The 21,218-nt window shown below is 36.3% G+C and overlaps 1 protein-coding gene across 1 annotated transcript in view; it reads right to left on the bottom strand.

Moving 5' to 3' along the window:
* Positions 1 to 20,952, bottom strand: part of rasa2 (RAS p21 protein activator 2) — a 42,216-nt gene extending 21,264 nt beyond the window's left edge. Inside the window, 6 exon segments of the mRNA XM_082182679.1 lie at positions 3,344 to 3,420; positions 7,066 to 7,160; positions 7,248 to 7,354; positions 10,380 to 10,503; positions 20,851 to 20,917; positions 20,920 to 20,952. Coding sequence (XP_082038805.1) covers positions 3,344 to 3,420; positions 7,066 to 7,160; positions 7,248 to 7,354; positions 10,380 to 10,503; positions 20,851 to 20,917; positions 20,920 to 20,937 — 488 coding nt within the window. The 5' untranslated portion in view covers positions 20,938 to 20,952.
* Positions 20,953 to 21,218: the final 266 nt, after the last annotated feature.

The raw sequence follows: 21,218 nt of genomic DNA, 5'->3' as shown, positions 1-21,218 counted from the left end.
TGCGTCTGTGTTCTTTGATTTGTGCGTCGTCAGTAGATCATACTATATTTAGTAGGGAAGTATTTGATTTCAAACACACTGTATGTTTTTGCAATTTGCAATAACAGCAGGATGTACAAAAATACAACATGATTAATCCATACACACACTTTGCTGGAAACAAAGGCACATAGGGCAAAACATGACACTTGATTTTGTGACTCTAGAGTGCAACAGTGACCCACTTTTTCAGCGGTGTTGGTTCCGGAAGTGTTTTTCCATTCGTCTCTCCCATTAGGATTTCAAAAAAGTCTTTGATAAAGTGTTATAAGCCATGAACGAAGCCAATGAGCTATGAAGTGAATCATAACATTACAAACTTTGATTGGTATCAAAAAAGTATTCAAAAAACGGCATGTAAAATATGCATGTATATTCAAATATTGAAGTATTTTGAGATTTTAGATCGACTGACTCGATTACATTACCAGTGCTTCGTGGGAGTGGGCGGGGCTAAAAAGATCTTTTGACGCGTTTTGCTTGTTTCAACTCCGATTGGTGGAATTTTCTGTACAGCATCATGGGCAATGTAGTTTTTCACCACGAATTCCAATGTTAAACATGATTATTTTAAGACTAAGTTGTAATAATGTGGGCTGATGGCTTCAACAACCTTGTAGCTCAAAGTAAGGCTGTCTTTAAAGGTTTATAAGTGATCGTTAAAAATCTATTTCCTTAATGGAGAAAATGAATGGAGTTTTTAATTTTGGAACCCGACTGTTGCACTCCATTACAAGTCATTCTCCAAATTCTGATCAAATCTTATCAATATTACTGGTAGCTAGATAAGATTAGTAGTTATTGTTGTAAATTATTCTGGTTCAAAGGTCACCAATGTTTAATACATGCAACCATACAACCAAATGTTTGCATTTGCAAGGCACATGATCAACAAATGTAATATATAATGCCAAAGTAGCAGCTGATGTTGACTTTGTCGGAGGTTCCTCCACGTCACAAGTTAAAATATGAATGAACGGGAGAATGAGACGATGAAAGAAGAACGTGCATAAATGAAGGTGTCAGATAAGAAGGGTGAAAGCAGAAGCACTGCCATCCAAGACAAGAAGTAATTCACACTTGTAGTCGTCATGGTGACAGCCGTGAAGCGGTGAACGAAGGTGAGAAAGAACGATAGAGAGGGAGAGAGCATGAAAGAGAGAAAAAAGCAGTGTGACGGCAAAACAAAACCACAGAAACAGCGCAGTGCGGGCTTCCTGCAGTCACGGCATCGCTTCCTCTTTCGTCAACCTGCACTGTGGGAGAGTGTGAATGAACAGCGATGGCCAACATTAAACAGAGATGCACGTCAGCAACTCTATATTGAGTCAGACCATCTTTCACACCATTAAAGAAAACACACAACCCTGTAGTGGTGTGAACATGAACTTCACAGGTATTCTCGCCCTCCCAGACGAGACACACCACTGAAGTTATAGTTCACAGTGTCCACATGTCGCAGAATGCGTACTTCGCGTATACTGCACGTGAAGTACAATGATGTCGGTTAATGGTCACATGACATGCAGGAAAACATCAAATATTTCATCTTATTTACTTAGGGTTGCACACTTAGGTAAAAAAAAAAGTGATTATTTTGTCATGAGCTGCAATTGGATAAACATTTAATCTTATAAGAAAACTGAAATAATACATTATTATTATTTTGGAAATGATTTAGTTACCTATACTTCTAAAGCGACAGGGATGCACCGATGTGAAAATTGTAGCTTATACCGATAAACGATAATTCTTTATATTTGAAAGCCGATAACCGATATATTGGCCGATAAATCTATTCTAAATCCAAATTTTTCTATAATTTTTGAGAGCCTGATTGCAAAAACAAAAGTCTCACCATTAAAATCCATGTCCCAAGCACACAATTATACTGTTCTCATTATTATTTTATGCAGCCTATATGACAGCATGTTGCACTTAACTGTATTTTCCTTTTTGAAGTGATTCCAGTCATATTTTAAGCAATTCAAAAGCGACCAGTGCGCATCTGAAGTGTCTCAGCTGAAGGAAATAATGCATTATTTATCGGCTTTAATATATCGGCCTAATATTCGTATTGGGCCAATGACGATAACATTAAAAATGAACATATCGGCCGATACCGATATGGTGGCCGATATATTGTTCATCCCGATTATTAATCTTAATGTTCTACATTTACCAATACATTTTTCAAATCAAAAGTTGTATCCGTTAACATTAGTTGAATGCACTGTAAACTAACATGAACAAAAAATGAACAAATGTATTGTATAAACTAACATTAACAAAGGTTAATAAATGCTGTAATAATATATTGATCATAGTTAGTTCATTTTAACTAATGTTAACAAATAAGACCATATTGTATAGTGTGTACACCATTATTTAACTCAAATGATAAAGAGACAGAAATATATTACTATTGTAATAAAACATTTGTACTTTAATATAAAAATTATATTTGATAATTATACTTTTTTTAAACTAAAAGTTACAATGCTAATATGTCTTAAATTCTTGAGGGTTTGATGTTTGAAAGAATTTACTTAGGCAGAAAACTACAGAAAGGCTCGTTACAAATATGATAAAATGAAGAAAACTTGTCCACTGTCCACAAAAATGTAGGAAATTATGCGAATATGAAAATAAAGTGATTCTGGTTCACACTGTTATACACAGCATGCAGAGATTGAGTTTACATTTTATTTTGACCGCCGTCCTATTTTTTCATTGATTTGTAAGATTTCATTAATTTTAAGCTTTTAATTTACATTAACATCATTCAGTATAGTACAAACTAGAATAGGAAGGGATTAAGGAATAGTGAAGTAGAATAGAATGTTTCTTCATGAACTCATCAACCCACGGCAGACAATGGACACTACTTATAATATTGATATTGGATACTGGTAAAACATCTACTATAATATAATGAAATATAAGTGATATAGCCTACAGTATATGCTGTACAGTATATGCTGTTACAAAAAAAAAAAAAAAAACATTAGAATACATCAAAAAAATCTATTCAAAATACACGGTTCCTTTTGAATGGCCATCAATGGAGAAAGACTAGTAAAGACTTCTACCAGCAGGGGATAAAGAGGCCCTGCCGACTAGCCAAACCTTGACTTCTTGATATCCTGTTTCACATTGAAGTATGTAACGTTACAGAAGTGCAATGGGTTGTGAATGCCGATTCATGTTGTGCAATGGGTTGTGAATGCCGATTCATGTTGTGCTGCTCAAACACATTTAAAACACACACAAACACATGCATTGACTGACAGGCATCACTTACTGAACCACAAGCTGCTGGCAGACGGATCCATTCTCTGTGATCAGTTCATTCAGCTTCATCTCTAAATGAACCTTCCCCTGTCAAAGTAGAAAGACTTCTGTCACAATATCCAACACAGATGCAATTACACTTCATTAGAGCTATTTATAGCATAACTCATATATAACATCTATAAAAACACACACACGTTATCTTCGTGGGGACTCTCCATAGACAATGATTTTTATACTGTACAAACCGTATATTCTATATATTTACTTGAAATACAGAATGTATTTTGAGGGCCATGGCGCTGAATATAAACTTCAAAAACATTTAGTGTCTGGACTTTTATCATGATGGACATGTTTATGATATAATATGATATATGTTGAAATCACCTATCCAGCCAGTCAAATTTGTTGAAGCTGATAATGTCAGAATGAGAAAGAGTGCAAACATAGGAGAGGCGGGAAGGAAAGGACAGGGAGGGAGGAAGATAGAGAAGAAAACGACATAAAAACGCCCACATACTCCTACGCAATATTTTGTGCAAGTTCCTTTGAAAAATGACACCGAGAACGCACCAATAACTCAACGTTAACAGATGTCCAAAGCAGACAGATGCTATAGAACTACTTTTTAAAAATATTTTTTTTATGCAATATGAAGTGCAAATCTGCAAAGAGGCAAAAATCTATTCACAGAATCGACTTATCCCTGCAAAGTAGAGATCTGTTTGCAACATACAGTACATTTACAATATCTGTTAATCGCTAGTTTTATAAGTATGTGGAAAGACTGGAAAGAAATAACTTGTTTTGTGTACATAAGTTGTTTAAGGTTTTTTGGAGAACGTAAGGGCTTTTTGAAAACAGAAATGGAGGAACGTCTTTCTTGTGATTTCAGCCAGTTCAGGGCGGCTCTGCACGTTATCGGATGTAACTGCCACCCACCTTTTTCTCGTCCTCAGGGTTAAAGACACATCAACCACAGTGTTTAACCACTGTCGTAAAATAACGCTGCAACATTTCAACTCTAGGGTTATCAAGAGCCTATCAATATTTTTTAGCATTTTGATTTAGCATCTGGTTTCTTTTGAGTGCAAAAATAGCCGTAAGCATGTTTTTTTTGTAAAAAATGTCAATCAGACTGCAATTTTTGCCCAGCAGATCACAAATAATGCAAGAATTACAATACAGTAGAAATCAAGTTTTTTGAAATATTTTGTTCCACAGTTTTTTAATAAATGTATGCAAAATACTGATAAACTGAAGTGAATAACCTTTATTATAAGCACCAATATAACAATACACTGTAATAGAGTAATTTTAATAAAAATATTTTTAATATAATAAAAAACGACAGACTTCCCGAAAACAATTCTGTGAGAGTGAAAAATTACTGAATCAGAGTTTCGAAACTTTTAATTGTAAATATGAATAAAATATTATTTGAAACCAAGTTTGAAATGATTTACAGAAAACTCAGTTTGATAAAAAACTTTTTTTTTTTTACTGCTAAAGGATGGAATACACTACACGACTTATAAATGAAAAAATGTATAAAACAATGGGCAACACTTGCCGAGTTTGTAAATGGTTACAGAGAGAAAGCGGGCATCGCACACTAAACGACAGGGGATCATACACTAACAGCACAGGTTCCGAACACAAACTCAGTACAGAAACACGCGCCTCGTTGCTAGCAGACGCATGACAGATGAAACAAACATGGATGTGCAGGAGAGGACTGCAGTAATTGTTGTAGCGACTCTTTGTGCTGACTAGAGCGTTTGGATGCATTCATGGGTGGGTAGACGCGGTCTGTATGGACTCTACAAATTACATTGGGAGTTAGAGATGAGTGGTGCAATCAGTTGTTTTATCTGTGCTCATGAGTCAAATATTGAGGCTTATTACACGTGTTCTGTTAAAGGGGTAGTTTTAAAGGATAGAATTCTGTCATTAATTACTCACCCTCATGTCGTTCCAAACCTGTAAGACTTTCGTTTATCTAGAACACAAATGAAGATCTTTTTGATGAAATCTGAGAGCTTTCAGTTCCTCCACTGACAGCTACGCAATTGACACTTTGTCGCTTCAAAAAGTTCATAAAGAGATCGTAAAACTAATCCATTCGAATTGAGCGGATTAGTCCAAATTTTCTGAAAAGACACGATCGCTTTATATGATGAACAGATTGAATTTAGGCTTTTATTCACATATATACATTTATCAGTTCACACATCAGTTGTGGTAAACAGAAGCTCAAGCATGTTCGCTTGACGTGCGAGAACCAAGGCGGTTCATTCTCGTGTGTAATACAGTAATTTGAGCTTCTGCAAGAACCAATGAGGTTTGTTCTTGCGCGTCAAAAATTCAGTTGAGCTTCTGTTTATGTTTGCTGATCAATGTTTACATGTGAATAAAAGCCTAAATTAAATCTGTTCAGCATATAAAGCGATCGAATATCTTCAGAAAATTTGGGCTAAACCGCTCAATTCAAATGGATTAGTTGTATGATCTCTTTATGAACTTTTTGAAGCATCAAAGTGGTGGTTGTAGCTGTCAACGGAGGGTCAAATCTCTCTTCATTCAACACAAAAAGATCTTCATTTGTGTTCTGAAGATGAATGAAAGTCTTATGGGTTTGGAACGACATGAGGGGGAGTAATTAATGACAGAATTTAAATTTTTGGGTGAACTATCCCTTTAATTTACTTTTGTATTGTTATTGTATTTGTATTTGCAACACTGGTAGATAGAGGACAGCTTCGGCTTCAGTAGCAACGCGTCATACATTACGATATGTGCTCTAAAATCGGCTCAAAATATCAAACGTGTTTTAATATGATCCAACTTGATGGAATGATGGAATCAGTCTGTGCCCATCTTACATTACGCGATTTTCTGCGAAGTCTGTCAACTCCCACTGTCCAAAATCTGCAGACTGGTGCACACTTTCAGCAACTATTGTCGACTCTTCTAGACTGCAAATCGGGGCAAAAATCTGAGCAAAAGTCATGTGGTGTATTCCAGTCTTAAAGCATCGCTACTAAAACATCTGGCAAGTTGCAAGAAACTAGCCAACTGACACCGTTTAAAAACAAACAAATAAAAAGCCAATTAAAATTGTACAATATTCACAATGCCACTTAATTACATAGAGAAATCGTCGCAAATATATTGCAAGTATTCAAAATATTGCCAAATTTCAATTAAAACCGATGTTATCAATACACATACAAATGTAAAAAACACTTATGCAAATCTTGGTTGCTAAGTTTAATTTCCTTGGTTGGCAAACTGCTATTTGAAATTGCCCTCCATTGTACTTTTTTTCTTTTTCAAAACAGACTTTTACAAAACGCAAATTCCTTTACATAAACACTTTTTGTTTCTGATACAGTTAATCCACACCCACTGCCCCCGGTTCTGCTGAATAGTGAACCATACTTGTGTACAAAACAGATCTGTGCATACACCATACACAAAAACAGGATGTGGAGTTAGGCCTTCATCTGCTTTCAAGTCATTGGACCACATATAAGAGCTGACTAATCATACATTGATCTCATTGGGTATAGCGAGGCAATGAGTAATCATAAACTCACCCGATTGGCCCAAAACCACGGTTGGAGACAAACCACAGAAGGGAAGTAAGGCTGTGTATTCATGTGTTGCTCTGTTGGGTGTGTTTGTGTGCTGAATAGCTTCAATGCCATCTAATTGCTCACTCACCTGAACTTCTGAGTTTGGATCCACGGGTTGTAAGTGAAACCAGTTCTCTTTCCCGCAGTACTTATACAGATCTTCCTTCCTGATGGCTACTTTACCTACAAACACATACGCAATCTTTAGTTGACATGTACACTGTGTATTAGTCTTGTACATGAGACAAAACAAGGGCGAAAGATACTGACCTACAGGTAGATCCCTTATTTGGAACATGCTCTTGGCGTACACGTAGAAGGACAGGCATTGGAATGGCCGCGGGATTTCGAAGTAGAAGTCCTCGCCATAGAACGGACTAAAGCAAAGGACAGAGACCGTTAATCACAACCACACCAGTGACTCCAAACACAAAACTGCAACAAACACTGCATTAGAGGAGGAGAAAGATATTACATTTTGAAAAAAAAATGAAAAAATTTTTGTTTGTTTATCTTATCTAAAGTTATGTGTAATATTCACACGGCCATGATTATGCTAGCAGAAAAAAATATATATATATTTCAGAATTGGAGGACTTTAAAATGGTTTACTTTTCATTTGATTACATTTTAAAAGATTAATTAAATTGTTAATGCTTTAAGATAAAAAGACACAACGCCCACACAAATCTAACATTTCATACGGCCCAATTATTGTAAAATAAAAAATAAAATAAAATTATTTAGTTGTTAAAGTTTTATGAATTCAGTTGAGAAGACATGCTTTTTGATTATTAACATTTAATTAAACTATTAAAAAGAATTTGAAAAAAATATTTTTATTTTTGTGAAACTTTTAATAAATTGTTGTTAAATTGTATGTTTCAAAAATTTACTTAAAAAATTCTAACTGATCGAAATTAACCATTAAAATGGATTCCCCCAAAAAAATTTGAAAATGTAGAAACATTAAAATGGAAAAAATAGAGTTTGGAAAGAAAAATAAGATGCATTTCATAGGGCCCTATTATATGTCATTGACACAGTTTGTGACACCATAATAAATGTATGAGTTTCTTTGCATTACATAAATTATCAAACAAATATTACAATGATTAAAAAAATAAAAATAAAAATAAAGATATTTGGGTGCACAATACTTCACACAAAATATCTTACAGCAATTAGATTGGGTTTAAATTATAAAACAAACCTATATAAACAGATACATTATTACATAAATTAACTATCAATTATAATAGATATAATTAAAATAAAAAGAACTGTGGCCCTTTGTGGTTGTTCAAGTTCAATGATAGTAGATCATGTTACTACAAAATGTGGTTATTCTGCTCATGTGTCCAAATACTTTTTGGGGTCAGTGTCAGATGTAAATATCTGCATGTCATATTAAAGAGTAAAAGAAATGTCCAAAAGGTTTAATATGCAAAAGAATTACTTCTTGCTGTGTGACTGCAACAGTTAAATACCTCTGCTGAGACTTGAGAGGAGAATGCTCATCCACCCACACACACTCCAGCTCTCTTACACACACACACAAATTACACACTCATAGCCCACGCACTCAAGAGCGCATGCGCTCCCACATACATTCACACACGAACAGATTCTGACCTCCCCAACACTGCTACAGGTAAAGCACTCGACTCGAAATACTGAAAACGTGGCGACACGGCACACATGAACAGCCTCAAATTCAGAAAGTGTTTAATAATAAGCCAGATGAGAGAAAGAAAGATTAGGAGAGGTGAAGAAAGACCTTCATGCTCTGAGAGAGGCTGACTGCAAACGAGTGTGTGAACGAAAGACAAGAAGTGCTAGATAGCAAGTGTGAGAGAGAAAAAGTGAGGGAACGCGTAGGTGGACACCCTTCCTTAGACACAGCCAACAGAGCCCTTTGAACAGAGGGGAAAAAAAACAGTTGTGAAATACCACGAGAGGAAAAGCCTTCAGAAAGAGTGTGAGAAAGAAGATGTGCCTCTTTCAATGACTAGACGCTTTTGCAAACGAAAATGTACACAACGTAATATCGCCAAACACAATGTACGTGTGATATCAAGATGAACCATCAGGCAAGGCAAATCCGGTGCAGAGTGGAAGGTCTACTTAGAGTATAATGTATGAGTGAGTGAATGGTAACAAAAAACTATATATATATATTTTTTTTTAGTAATGTAAAAATTTTACTTAAAGTATTGAAGCTCAGCACACATTTCCCACACCATTCAGGTCTCAAATCTTGCATAGAAAACTATCTCAGAGACTTGGGATTGGACTGTTTTGACCACCCAGAACACCCCAGCAACCTGCTAAAACACTCAGAATACCTGAAAGGGATACTCATGGTGTTCCAAACCTGTGTGACTTTCTTTCTCCTTTGGAACACAAAAGAAAATATTCTGAAGAACGTTTGACTGTTGTTTATGTCCATACAATGAATGTCAATGGGGTCCAAAATAACTTCAGACTCCCTTTTTTATTGTATGAGCAAAAAATTGTGTGACACTTTCCAATATATCTTCTTTTGTGTTCCACAGAAAAACGAAAGCAACATGAGGGCAAGTAAATGATGACAGAATTTTCATTTTTGGGGTGAATTAATATTATCCCTTTAACATCTGCATAAAAAAATATTTAACATAAACATGATCATGTGCTAGCTAGCTAATCTAAATTAATTGAAATCAAAAATATTATTTAACAATCACCAAACACCAGCAAAACTCAACTTAAAGTGATTTTATCTCTTCACATAACTTGGATTAAAGTGCGTGATTCATGCAGATTCATTTTACAATGCCTTTATGACCCTTTTGAATCTTCTAAGTTTTGGTTACCTAGATTTTCAATGGGGGGGACAGAAACCTCTCAGGTTTCATTAAAAATATATTAATGTGTGTTTCAAAGATTAACCAAAATCTTATGAGTTTGGAACAGCATGAGGATGAGTAAATGGTGACAGAATTTAAATGTTTGTGTGAACTATTGTTAGATCAGGTAAAAATTAGGGTAACAATTGTGAGTTACCAAGTTTTACAGTATAGCATTCTAGCGGCAAGGTTTGGCCAGTTAAAACCTAATCACATTTTCTTTTTCTTTAAATCTAGTTCATTTTTGTAATATATATGGTATATTGAGCAACTACTGAGTCTGTGATGGATGAAATAAAACAACATAAAAACGCAGTCTTTCCGCTTTTGTTCAAATTACGGGTGTACATAACAGAGTAAAAAAAAAAAAAAAAATGTAGACCTGCATTTTTGAGAAGCAGTATGAAAACCACATATATGAGAAGTGCTGTTCTTTTAAGATAAATATCATCAACATCAGCACGTAGTTTGCATGTGATGTTTGTGTGCTTATGTGCGTTCACCATCTCACCTTACACTCTTCTCGTAGACTTTTGTGCGGTATACTTCCTCCTGGTCCAAACTGATTGTACAGAAGGTGCAGAGGTCACGGAGACGGTTCGGACCTGAGCTCGGACCCAGATTCTTTGCTTCACCTGCCGAGAGGAGAATAATATGTGTGTAAGATGGCACTTGTCTGAGCTACGGACACAGTTTTCCCAGAGATGTAAATCTGCCTAAGGTCATTCTGCGTTAGATCATTAGAAAATAACATCAAATTATTTTTGGTACATCTAAACATTGCGTTTGAATATAGAGGTTTGTCAGTTGTAGGGTCGGCGATGTACGGCCACTAATACACACTATCGCGCGCACACACTGGCAGGAGCGCTGTGGTGGTGCAGAGGCTTGAGGCGGATGTGGCCGCTGTACATGGAGCTCATCTAAGATGTGGTTACAGACGAGAAGCATTAACTTCCTCCCAGCATGCACTGGGGCTTCCAGGAGAGCGCTGATTCAAAAGATCAAATTCAAAAACACACACATACACAACCACACATATTGGTGTCAGAGGGACGACGTGGCCATAACGGATCCATACCACATCAAACCAGGATGACCAGCTAGAGAACGCAAGAACAATTCATAAACACGAAAAGCACCTTATAACTTTCTCTCAAATTTATATTTTCAGATACTCTGGATTCTTTATTGTGGTTCGCAGCTTTCAGTTTTAAGTCTCTTCTAAAATCACCACAAAATATAGCTCTTTTTTTTTTTTTTTTTGAAGCCATTCATAAAATGCGATTCAGCAGTTCTTATTTAGTAGAGACAAACCTTATGTTCTAAGAAGGTGTGCATGTCATATTTCATCCCCAAAAACTAAGATTTGTATTTCACATAAAGATAATACAGCCTATTTTATGACCTGTATCATTTTGTAAAACTAAGTGTAAAATTATTATATCAAATAATCAAAAAACAACAATTTCCTCTAAAAATTCTAATTTCTGTAATACAAAAACAAAATATTATTCTCATTACCATAATGCAAAATAAAATGTTATATATATATATATATATAAATATAATTTTTGTTTCACTGCATGTTATTTATGCTGATATAGGCTACTGTCAAAACAGGATGATTATCATTAATGCATTATAGTGATAGAGTTATTTTTTTGTCGTGAAAAGAGAATACGGTGGGCAATGTTGAGTGTCAAGAAAGTCTTAAGTCTTAAAAATAACCTTAATTGTCAGCATGCAAAATACAGTTTCTTCTTTTGGGCTGAAATATGACTTCATAATGTGTTGATAACCCTTTAAAATTCACCTTACAAGAGATGCATATATTCTCATTAGGGAGCAGAGACTGAATGCACGAAGTCTGCAACATACACCTTTAGCTATTACAGAGTCTCGGTTTCCGGCACACACGCGCACACGCACACACACACGCACGCACGCACACACACACACACACACACACACACACACACACACACACACACCTCTTCCCCCGGAACCATTCAGAAAACAACAGCAAATACAACAGAGCAGAGCAGCTCATAATGATGCTCACAGTCGACACAGATAAAGACTCAGAGGAAACTAAACTCCCGACAGCACACTGCCGCAGGGAGCCGTGATAGCAGCCAATGCCCTAGAGTTAACCCTCTCTTCTCACACACATACACACAGGTGTGATGAAGAGAAGCCAACATGTGTAGCACTGTATGCTTAGCAACGGAAGTGAACACAAACCACAACCGTGAGGCCTGAACAAACAAGATACACAGGCGCTTTACACACATGCAGACACTAAACTCTGGAGTTCCCTACATGCAAAGACACACACGCCGTGTACTCGCACACATTCACAGACATAAACAAACAAGCACAAAAATGGTGTAAAAAAATGCAACCATACTCATACTCATCTGTGAAATTATTTGGGCAAAAAAAAAAAAAAAAAAACTCAGACCAGCTAAGTAATGCAGAACTGAATTTTTCCACAGAATTGGATGGTCATCATTTACTGTCCACACCCATCATTAGTGTTCAACACATCCTTAGGCTCTTGTTGCAGGATTACATATTTTGCCTAATCTTGAGATTTCTTTCAGCTGAAAATAAGAGTGTCATATTCTACTACATTTTATGGTATTCAATTGATCAGAATTGCACTTCAAAATCAATGTAGAAAAAAGGGGAAAACATCTACTGATTCCATTTGCATTTTATCTACACATCGGCATCGGTTTTGCTATTGTTACAACTGTGTACAAAGCAAGACAAGACCACAAACACACACACACACGCAAACCAAAACATAACCATCAGTTTTGGAGTACTTTTGGATACAAAAAATAAAAACCAAAACAATAACAACAACAACAACAAACAGAACCATCCATTTTCACTAGTCACAATTGTATCCGAGTTTTTGTTATGTATACAAAAACAAAAGAAGACTAGACAAATAAACACCAAACACAAGAAAAAACTAAACAAAAAAGAAAGAATGACCAGACAAAAAATAAAACCACAACACAAATGGCCACAGAACGCAGGCCTACAAGAAAAGCTAAACTGCTGATTTAACCAACAACAACAACAACAACAACAACAAACACCACATTATTACTTAATCAGAATTTGATATTACTGAGCCTTTATTCACAACAACTTGATAGCACCCATTAGGGTTCATTTTAGGCAGAAATACTCTGATGGCAACTGACAGAAATAGTTTAAATCTATATTCATTCATATTTTTAGCAAACAGTCCCGTGAGTGACATTGCAACAATTTGTTAATATCACATTCACTCTTGAAGAGGATTCCATCACTTCATTAAACTGGGTTTAGTGGTGAAAGCAGAGAGCGTTTAGTGTTAGCCGTGTAAGCACTGCACACTGCTAAGGTTGTGTGAGGTGACAGCGTCAATCTGCTTCAGCTCTTTAAAGAACTATTAATGTCTAATCCCAGTGCCACTGACTGTAAAAACTTAAGCGACTCTTGAGCTCTGAGCTAAGCCCTCCTGCCCTGAATCACTCACAGCCAAGCCCCAGAGACCCGCTGTGACACCATCCCCAACTGCTTTCAGAGAGCTGAACATAGACCCACTGGATAGGCCGGAAGGGGAAACACAGAGTTGGTTAGTTTTTGACCCCATTTTTGACGCTAATTTAGACAGGCTCATAATAATTTAACTTTGCAACGTCCTTAGAAAAAAGTACCTTAGAAAACACTGAAAAGGCAGAAGAGCTAACTTTAGAACTAAACACAGGCTGTGTTTGGAACTGAGTCCTAGTCTACAGTTTGACAGCATACTGACTATCTTTTAAGAGCATGCGTTATTTAACTATAAACATTAGGTGCCCATCTCAGAAATAAATTGGTTTGTTACACAGCTTGAATACTTGTTTCTGATTGGTCAATTTTGACATTCAGCGTTCAAACATTTAAAAAAAAATGTCTGATATTCTATATAACTGATATTTGCCCAAAGTAACCGATTTCCAATAGACAAAGCCAGTAGCTGTGCTAGTTTCATGTGTTGTGTTACTCTGTGGTCTCTTACTTCTCGCAAAATAAAATAAAAATCAACACAAATCATGCGTTTACACTAGGAATGGAAGGTCAAGTTGAGTGCACTGCATTGTGGGATACTAATACATGCATTGTGTTACACTGCACATTTTGGCAAATGTAGCTGGACATTATGGATGGTTTCTCATGCATTCAAAAAAACCTGACATTCTCTGCACAGAATACATACCGCATACCATGAGTGTTCTAAACATAACCCTAGTGTCCTTCCCTCAACCCCTGTGACATCTGAAAGTATGAGACACCGGTGTGTCTTCTGCTGCTGTAGCTCTTCTGCTTCAACATGTTGTGCGTTCAGATATGTTCTTCTGCAGACCTCGGTTAGTTGTTTGAGTTACTGTTGGCTTTCTATGAGCTCAAACCAGTCTTGCCATTCTCCTCTGACCTCTGGCATCAACAATGCATTTTCACCCACAGAACTGCAACTCACTGGATATTTCTCTTTTTCGGACCAGTCTCTGTAAACCCTAGAGATGGTTGTGCGTGAAAATCCCAATAGATCAGCAGTTTCTGAAATACTCAGACCAGCCCGTCTGGCGCCAACAACCATGCCATGTTTAAAGTTACTTAAATCATGTTTCTTCCCCATTCTGATGCTCAGTTTGAACTTCAGCAGATCCTTTTGACCATGTCTAAATGCCTAAATGCATTGAGTTGCTGCCATGTGATTGGCTGATTAGATGTTTGCGTTAACAAGCAGTTGAACAGGTGTACCTGGTCCTAATAAAGTTGCCGGAGAAATTGTGTTTATGTTTATGCTATTTACGTGTGTGTGTGTGTGTGTGTGTGTGTGTAATGTGTGAAAGTAATACTTCTGCTTACTGGTATGATTCTATGGATAGTTTTTTATGTGTTGCTCAAAACTATTTGTAACAAAAAATAGTTATTGTGAAAGAAGTATGAAGGCGCAAGAAAAGGATGAGGTTTGAGAGTGAATGAAGTAAGCGGTCAGAAGGTTATGAGTCAATGAGTGAGCCACAAGTTTTAAACACCAACCTCAGCTCGTTTGCTACGTTTAAAGACCCCATGAAACCACTCGACGAGCACAGTTGAAAAGACTTTTGGGGCGAGACATATCAAAGAGCTTGTTCAAAATCATGACAATTTGCTATATGCTCTTGCTAGAGAGTATCAGCCTTTTTATTGGAGTAAAATTTGGACACACCCATGAGTACAAGATGAGTCAGCAATATTTCCAGTCAATTTCCTCTAAAAGAGAAAGACAACTTTTTTCAATAGAATCATTTCATGAATGTAGGATAACAAAGAAGGAAAAAACATAACCAATACTAAAAAACAAAAGGTCGCATGGTGGTTTAAATATTATAGCCTATCAGGTTTGTCTATCAAGTACTGAAATGTCTAATAAGAGCGTCGGAATTGGTTGACACAGGAACAATGTGGCCAGTATAAAGTCGCAAGAGTGTGTTGTAAGATGGTCCTCATAGAGCCAGCCCTTAGTTCAGTTCCTCTTTGTTTGCTGTTATTAGTTTACTACTGAATGCTTCACAGTTCTCCAACACATCACAACATGAAAACATTTCCTCCTGCTGTTTGTATATGTGCACGCACACCTGTCGATAGCCGGTGCTGGTGACCACATGTAAATGTGGCCGTTTGTGTGCAAAAAGAGGGGGAAAGAAAAGAAAAAGATAACATCAGAGTGAGCAAAAAAAGTCTCTTAGTCCATGAGGATACCAATTACACTTTACAATGGAAAGATTCATGGCTCAACATCACAAAAAAAGTTTACCAACGCTAAGGTAGCATTGAGAATTTTAAAAATATTGCTAAGGTTTCTGAAGGTTTTTTTTTAGCATGTTTCTCATGCGTTCTGGGAATTTGATTGAGTTGCTAAGGTTTTTTTTGTTGTTGTCATTTTAGCATGTTTGTAAGGTAAGTTGGATGTTGCAAATGTGTTATTATGAGTTGATTTTTGCATATTTCTAAGATGTTGTGAGAGTATTTTAGCATGCTGCTAAGGTGTTCTGAGTGGTTTTAGTGTCATGACATATTCTATTAAAGGCACAGTATGTAAGTTTTGCCGCGAGAGGTCGATTTTTCTAAACAATAACAAAGGTGTAGCTTCAAGCATGATGACGCTGTGAAGGAGTGTGGAATCATGGGAGTTCTCGTATTCGCCTCCACAGCCGATGGAAAGCACGGGACTCGGGCAGAAATTATGTTCATGGGTGAGGTAATGTTTTAAAGTTTTATTAACGTTACTGTGGTATGAAGCAGGGCGGGGCCGAGAGCCTGGGACAGTCATTGTTTATGCATATTTTGATTAAAGTTACAATCACGTTCACCTCCTTCTTCCCCGAACTTAAACTTTGTGAGTCACTTAAATTCACATTATTTTATTTGAACAGCCGCAAGTGCTGAGTTACTACTCACACAGGTCACTTTATTTGACTAATTAAAATTGTGGGGTAACAAAGCGCTGTTTATTTGCTCCAAACCATCATACTAAAAATACGTTTTTGAGTGTGTTGAAATTTATGTTACAACGTTGCTCTGCATTCGCTCAGTGGCTGGTATGAGACACTGCAGTAACCTAGATCGATATTATAATATACTAACAAAAGCTGGATGACTTATGTTGCTAAATGGCATGCAATTCATTTTAAAATATAACCTATTGAATGGCAGAGAAAATGCTGTATTATTGTTTCTACAAATAAAGCACTTTCTTATTTTGCTATGTTAGCCACATGACAAAATAGTGTTGCCTCTGAGGCATGGTATAAACATGTTACTCACGGTAAATCAAGAAACCAAGAATCAAACAGTAAGACTGTGTTGAACTATATAACAATGATTTGTTTTCTGTCGATAAGAGTATCCAAACCGTTCCTCACCTGTCTAATAAAACACATAATATATTAAAGCGTCTTTGGTGTTTCCATGGTTTCTACGGAAATCTAGGATAACGCGGATATGACGTCATTGACAGGCGACGCAGTGACACGGGCCGTTACACTGGTTAAAATAGCGGAGTTCTCTAGAATTCTAGATTACACTCTTAATATAAGAACAATCCCTAAAAATAGGGCCCAATGTACTGTTAATATGAAGGAATTATCTGTATTGATTTTCCACGTGTTTTACCTGTATTGTAAATGATGAATTGCATTATGTTGTATTTTAGAGTTGAAGTAAAAAACGTAAACTTAACAGAAGAGGTACTGGTAATTTTCTTCAGGACATTATCTGTTTTTCTAAGGATTTTCTTTTTCTTACTGTGTAAATCAACTATGACTTTACAGGGAAGCTATTCAAATCTTTATATGCTCATTTCTCTGTGGAACCTGAACTTAACACTTGGTCTTGGTATATTTGTTAGTAATATATTTTGACCATGTCCACGGGCATATTGTGGCTTAAATCTGAATTAATAGCTGACTTTCTGTTAAGCTAAGGGACTTCAGTTACTTTAGCAGATTAATATTATTGCAGGAATTAACTAAAAAATAATAATAATAAATGCTACACGCACAGAATGGTTTATTTTTGTTTGTCAAGGCCGTAACCCAATTTTTTGGTTATGCTTGGTGTTGACATACCTCCCGATTAGGACACTTACGTGGACAAAGCCATCACTGCAGTGTGACGCACAGCACACCGTGGCCTACGTACAAAAAACTCATAACAGTCATTCTGAAACAGTGATGTGCTTTTGTGAATGAAAAAGCCATTGAGCTGCATTCATTCACCTCACAGACCAATGGGCAGTAGCCATTATTAAACAAAGACATAACAGTTGTTGTCAACCAACTACAAAACAAGACGACAAATGAATGCCCTTATCCTTTCATAAAAATAGGAGTGGAGCAAACCACACCATATATTTAGCCCAGTGTGTTAATATAGGACACACAGACTAACTGCACTAAAACTAAAACCGTTAGAAACTGATCAATTGTCAGTGTCACGTGTGTTCTGGACAATTTGATCTGATAACACATGGATGGGACATGTGTTTGTTTACAGTGTGTCATTCAGTCGGTATCTCCCTGATTTATCCTGAACCTCATCTTTTCAGTCAGGGCAAATAAAACTCTGAGTGGGAAGTGGTTTGACCAAAGACTTCAGTTGTGTGTAATTTACAAAACAGTTCTTCGGAAGGCTCTGGCATTTTTAAGCAACCAGAGTATTATCCTAAATATATATATATATATATATTATTTTTTTAAAGCATGTCATGTTTTAAATTATAGGAAATTCAGATTAGATTATTTACAAATAAACAGTACCTGATTTCTTTCCAAAGTATTTATGAACAAGAGAGAAATTATTGACCAGTATTCTGTAATTTCCCTAAAGACTTTCCCAATTAGTTTTGAAGGTATCTGTAACTTTAATGCACTTAAACATGACAACTACAACTATTTTTCAAATTTCTGTCAGATCATATGAAACAAAATTGTATGATTTTACATGCAGTAGTCAACATTTGAAGTGGATCAAAACCATTCATCAAAGTTATACATTAATTTTGTACAATACCCGTTCTTTGTCTAAGGACAACTTTGATGAACTTTTTTGATCCACTTCAAATGTTGAGTACTGTACATGTCTGAAATTTGAAACTACATCCACGTCACTAATATTGCTATTATCGTTTTTAGCACTTTACTCAACACATTATCGGAATTGACCAGAGGTTGGAACTTTCAAGTTTCCCAAATGCCCTAAAAGTCCCAACTACTAAAAACACCCCCATTGAAGACAGCTGTTTCAGTACAGTGACAAACGCAGGTTACTGGGTGGTTACTGTAATCAGAAAAGCCTACCCTCATCCAGGTGGAAAGATAAAAGCGATGTCTTTCACACAATCATACGCATTCACACACCGTTTTAAAAATGGCTTAAAAATATATAAAAAATATATACATATGTATAGCCCTTAATGGCCATTTTTAAAACGGTGTGTGAATGCGTATGATTGTGTGAAAGACATCGCTGAAAGACATAATGCTGAAAAATCTATTAAGACTACTATTTAAGGTACTAAACAACTTATATCTGGGGTATAAATGGAAATAAAACTTTTTAACAGAAGTTTGTTAAAAAATAAAATGTTCAACTCGTACCACAGGACATCTTTTTTTAATTACATTATATTGTACGTTTTTCTTTTTATACTCTATACTTCACATGAATTATGCAATATCATTTGGATATGAGGCTTCCAGTGAGCGATGATTTACCACGAAGTCACTTGCAACACAGAAGGTTTCAGTTCAATTTTTCTTTTTTTTTTTGGTGGGTGAGGGGTGGGAGACAGTAAAAACATAAGCACCAATCATTCTGACAGCATAAAGAAAATCTCTCTTTAAGATGAACTTAAATTTAAATCAGCTCAGTCTATTCAAAACACACCTGACATGTAAAAATCTCAGGGACCATTTTATTTCAGACACGGCGATCTTTCATTTGCCGATAGTGACAGCTGTACTATCCCTTACAAAAAAGTACCATGTGCCAAAAGTACCATTTTATAACAAATGTATCATAAGGTAAGTAGGTACACTTTAAAAATATGCTGTTGGCTTTCCAATTTTCCAATCAGTTAATTTAAATGCTTTTAAATAGAATTCAAATGTTATTACATGACTAACCATTTTACAATAATGGTATCAAAGGGTAATATAACAGTACACTTTAAAAACATGCAGTTGAATTTTCAATCAGTTCATTTAAATATTATTAGATGTAATTAGAAGTTATTACTTGACAATGACAAAACCATTTTTACACTGTACTCCGACATATACCGTAGTGATCATGATGATGATACTCATGAACATTTGAATTTAAATTGTCCTTTCAAAGAATAATAGCCTATGTTATTACCATGGCAGAACTCCAAAAATAGCATTACCATAGTATCATGTCACTATCATTAAATCAACAGGGATAAACTGGATTATACAAAAGAGTGTCATTTCTAAGGATCTTATACACTTCTTATAGTGTAAATATATCAAATAGCCTACCCTAACAAACAGTTAATCTAACTATAGATACAACTGTAAAGTCATAATAAATTAATATGTGATTGATTTCTGCCAAGAGTGTAAAAAGCTTTCTGTCATTTTATAAAATTTTTTAGATGACAGTATCTAATACCAAGTTACCACAGTTTTATTGTACTAACTGTAATATATGTGGACAATAAATTAAGTGCGTACTGTGTATCAACGTTATTTCATTTGAAATCACTTCACGGCTATTGAGCTAACGTTACAGTTTATAATATACTGTACGCTTTTACAAATGGTTTTGAAGAAAATTGCTATAAAATGACTATAATTGTCTATGTCAGTGTTCGCGTATTTAAAGCGATGCAACAACTTCCGTCCAGCTCAGAATTTGTCAAATTTCGGCGAAGATTCCACCGTCTATTTCACAACCTCAATCCGGGTAAGAATGAATCAAACAACCGCCAACTCCGGTGACATAAAGACGGGTTTAGTTAAAACGGGTAGATAAAGAACAAGATTTCACTTCGGTACTAACATTTTAGTGAATAAAAACGGCGGTTGTGAGGGGGAACCAGGCTATGGAGCATGTTAGCACCACGGCTAACTCACAGATAATGGGCATTTCTTTTTAGCTATATCTGTCACGGAAGATGTAAACATTATTTAAACATAAAATACCGCTAAGTTACATATACAAACTGTGCGTAAAATGTGGCAAACAGCGCTGGATTCTCAGAGCCCCATCCAGTATCTCTGAGTGTGAGTGTGTGTGTGTGTGTGTGTTGCTCCTACCGCGCCCCTCTTTCCCCCGTGCCGATCCTTTTCTTTCTCTCTCAAAGCCATCTAAACACACTCTTCCACACACACATCAAACTCGCAGCGTGTCGCACTTACATATCTTTCCTCTGAGGCTCTGCAAAATCCGGATTTTCGTATCGTCTTCTTCCGCCATGGTCCAAGTTTCGTCTCTGTACAGTACATTCAACACTTATCACATCCGTTTATGAATGCAGGCTCACGGATGGACGTCCCTCCAAAGCGTCACCGGCTCAGCGCGATTGGTCGCGACGCCAGACCGGGATTTGTGTGAATCAACTAACACAGGCAACATCATGTAGTCAAAACAAACGGAAGCCCTAGTGGAGGACAGCGACAAAGCAGATGGACGGGGCCCTCGGAAGAAACCCAGTTAGTTGTGTTTTAAAACTTAGTTGTCTACTGAGAGAGCATATTTTGGCGTTGTAGGGACTTACCATACCCTA

Source organism: Leuciscus leuciscus (assembly GCF_965113295.1).
Source record: "Leuciscus leuciscus genome assembly, chromosome: 10".
Classification (NCBI taxonomy): domain Eukaryota; kingdom Metazoa; phylum Chordata; class Actinopteri; order Cypriniformes; family Leuciscidae; genus Leuciscus; species Leuciscus leuciscus.
This window is presented reverse-complemented; position numbering and strand designations above follow the sequence as displayed.